Consider the following 3,428-nt stretch of genomic DNA (forward strand, 5'->3'; position numbering starts at 1 on the left):
TCTAGTTCAGTTCTAGTTCAGTTCAAGTTCAGTTCTAGTTCAGTTCTAGTTCAGTTCTAGTTCAGTTCTAGTTCAGTTCTAGTTCAGTTCTACTTCAGTTCTAGTTCAGTTCTAGTTAATTCTAGTTGAGTTCTAGTTCTAGTTCAGTTGTAATTCCTTTAATAAAATAAAAAAAGTTCTAGTTCAGTTCTAGTTCAGTTCTAGTTCAGTTGAAGACAAATTACTGCAAAATTTTGCTATTATGTAGGGTTTACATACACTTCGCATTGAGTGTCATTAAAAATTGTGCAAAATATTCTTATCTTTTAAAACGTTTTATAATAAATGTGAAAATTAATCGATTGCAATACCTAGAATTCTTATCACTAAATAATTATATATATTAATATAAACTGTAAGCTTTAATTTTTCTTTCATTCAGCATCAAAATCTTAAAAAGTAAACAATAATTTTTATACTTATTACACTAGAAAAATGTATTACAAAATTGTTTATTTTACCTTAACACTTTTTTACATCTCGAATTTGTGTAGTTTAGCACAAGCTGAAATTAAAGTAAGTTGGTATTGAAGGTTTAAGCAAAATCAAATTAACTAAATACAACTTTTCCTAAACCTAAGAATATATTAGATTCTGATGAACTCCTAACTTGTGATTATACACATTTGGAGAGCCAATTGGAATCTTTGAAAACCGGTAATGAGCTTTTAAAACTACGCTACGAAATGTTGCAAACACGATTAGATAAAGAAACTGAACTTTTGCAAAGTTGGGAGGATAAAATCGATAAGATACCACAGAGCATAGAACGTTTGGAATCTAAACTTCTAAGAAGAAATCAAGAACAACACGATGAAGTAAACGATTTGATAAGAAAACTAAATCAAATGTTGCAAAAACATTTGCAAGGGCCCCCTATAGATGATAAGGGACAGATGATTAGTGATGTAAAGGAGATAGTAAAAGAGCACGATAGTTTGTTGGGAAATATCAGTGAAAAACTTAAGAATATGGAAAAAATATTAAACAATCCACCTTGGGAAACTCAGACTCGAGAGTTAAGTGTTAATATTTCGAAAAATTTGGAAATTTTACAAAATGTGGAAAAGAAATTAACCAAAGTAGAATCCATAACAGCCACTAAAACCGATCAGATAGCATTTAATCGAAATATACAACAGTATTTTAGTAAAAATGGTAAGAAACTATTTAAATAGGAAATTATGAAATATTTTATAAAATTTCAAATAAATACCTTTAGAAACGCCCAAAATATGTATTAAAGATCAGGAGGATCAGCAATTAGTTTGGTAAGTTATACGATTTAAATACTTAAAAATTTTATAAGGAAATTTCAAATTTCTTATTTACAGCACTAACAAAGCTTATCCCACAAATTGTGCCGATTTCAATGGAAATTATTGTTCAAATAACAAATGTCGTCTCTACAATCATATATATGGGTCAGAGTCCTTTTTGGTCGCTTGCGATAATCACAATGAAGGTGGCGGTTGGACTGTTATCCAAAGACGTATTAATGGCTCTGTGGATTTCTATCGCAATTGGTCGGAATACAAAAATGGTTTTGGTAATATTGATGGTGAATTTTTTATAGGATTAGATAAATTATATGCTCTCACATTGACACTGCAACCCATGGAACTCTTGATACAGCTGCAAGATTTTAACGATACTCTAAAATATGCCAAATATGATGCGTTTTTAATAGGCAACGAAACGGAAAACTATAAATTACTTAAAGTAGGAAACTATTACGGCAATGCTGGAGATTCGTTTAGCCATCATCAGGGTTTTAATTTCTCCACCAAAGATCATGATAATGACGAGGATAGCGGTAGCAATTGTGCCATGGATAAGAAGGGAGCTTGGTGGTATAAAAGCTGTATGTGGAGGTAAATGATGGTTTTGAAAATTTTTGTTCTGTATTTTTCATGCGTCTCCACTTTCTTTTTCAGTAATCTAAATGGCAAATATTACAATGTCCCACAGCCACCTAAGGGCGAAAGAGGCATATGTTGGAATGATTTTCATGGTTATGACTATTCGATGAAATTTGTTCAGATGATGATTAGACCTAAGAGATTGTAAATCAAAAATGTTAATATATATTTGTTTATTTCACAATCGATGTTGTATCGTTGTATGTCATAAAAAATTTTCAAAATAAAAAAACAAATTAATAAAAAAAATACAACATACTACGATACAACTGTACAACACCGCTTATGAATTGGACAATTGTCATATGAAAAGATTAAAATGAAGAATAATGAAGGATCTTTAATTTATCTTATATTTCTCCCAAGTTTGTCTTTAACAAGTTAAAGTGTCTATCAAAATTTAAAGTGAATTTCCTTAAACTGTCCAATGTTAAGAATAAGAACATTATGAATTGGTCCTTCAGTCCAAGTTTAACCCGATCAATCGATGTTGTATCGTTGTAGCGTTGTATGTCATAAAAATTTTACAAATTAAAATTTTTGAAACAAAAACAAATTAATAATAAAAAAAATACAACATACTACGATACAACCGTACAACACCGATTGTAAATTGGACAATTGTCTTATGAAAAGATTAAAATGAAGAATAATGAAGGATCTTTAATTTATCTTAGATTTCTCCCAAGTTTGTCTTTAAGAAGTTAAAGTGTCAATCAAAATTTAAAGTGAATTTCCTTAAACTGCCCTATATTTAGAATAAGAACATTATGGATTGGTCCTGTATTATTACACCAGTTCAAGTTTAACCCATAGGTTAAACTCTTTTTTTTACTTTCTATTACTCAGTGTAATCGGAAACAAAGCCATATAAAAGTTAAAGTATACAATATTTAAAACAGTTGAATCTGGATACACTTTCACATACATATATGTATATGAATGTACTTACATTCATACCTTGTAACGTTAATCAAGCCTATTAAGTTTCCATAGAAAGGACATGTAAATGTATTCATATTCAAATAGTCCATATTTACATAAGTACAAATCCATCCATCAAATCTATTGAAAGGTAATATAAATAAGCTGCTGTTCATTAAGATGGCTCCCTTTGTACGGATCAAAGGGAAAATATTTTCTACTTTACACTTAAGTTCTGTTTATTAAAGTTATATTCTAAATGGGACCTCATAACATCCGTGTTCGGACCGATATTGTCTATTATAAATACGATTGTAATTCTAAAATAAACGACTATTATATTCAGAATTATATAACGATTCTAAGAGGTTAAGTTGATACCATGTAGGACTATTATTGCAAGATGTTACACAAATTTTTCAAAACTCTAGCAATGTATAGTGTTTAAAAACAAAATTGAAAGCATACCTTAACAACATTAGGACGGGAAATATTGTCGTGAATGCAATCAACTTCTCTTTTGGAAAATGCCTTAACGACACA

The 3,428-nt window shown here is 29.7% G+C and overlaps 3 protein-coding genes across 3 annotated transcripts in view; 2 read left to right on the forward strand and 1 right to left on the reverse strand.

The window, feature by feature from the left end:
* LOC124420081 overlaps positions 1-3,428 on the reverse strand; it is a 131,544-nt gene that overhangs the window by 114,153 nt on the left and 13,963 nt on the right. The window lies entirely within an intron of this gene.
* LOC124420082 (ryncolin-4-like) overlaps positions 1-3,428 on the forward strand; it is a 16,527-nt gene that overhangs the window by 12,051 nt on the left and 1,048 nt on the right. The gene's annotated exons all lie outside the window — the stretch shown is intronic.
* On the forward strand, positions 423-2,628 carry LOC111682660 (angiopoietin-related protein 7-like). The gene is made up of 5 exons (XM_023444651.2): positions 423-555; positions 621-1,197; positions 1,262-1,310; positions 1,374-1,913; positions 1,977-2,628. The coding sequence occupies exons 1-5, from the start codon at positions 475-477 to the stop codon at positions 2,107-2,109; spliced, it is 1,380 nt and encodes a 459-aa protein (XP_023300419.2). The 5' UTR covers positions 423-474; the 3' UTR covers positions 2,110-2,628.

Source organism: Lucilia cuprina, chromosome 5 (genome assembly GCF_022045245.1).
Source record: "Lucilia cuprina isolate Lc7/37 chromosome 5, ASM2204524v1, whole genome shotgun sequence".
NCBI lineage: Eukaryota > Metazoa > Arthropoda > Insecta > Diptera > Calliphoridae > Lucilia > Lucilia cuprina.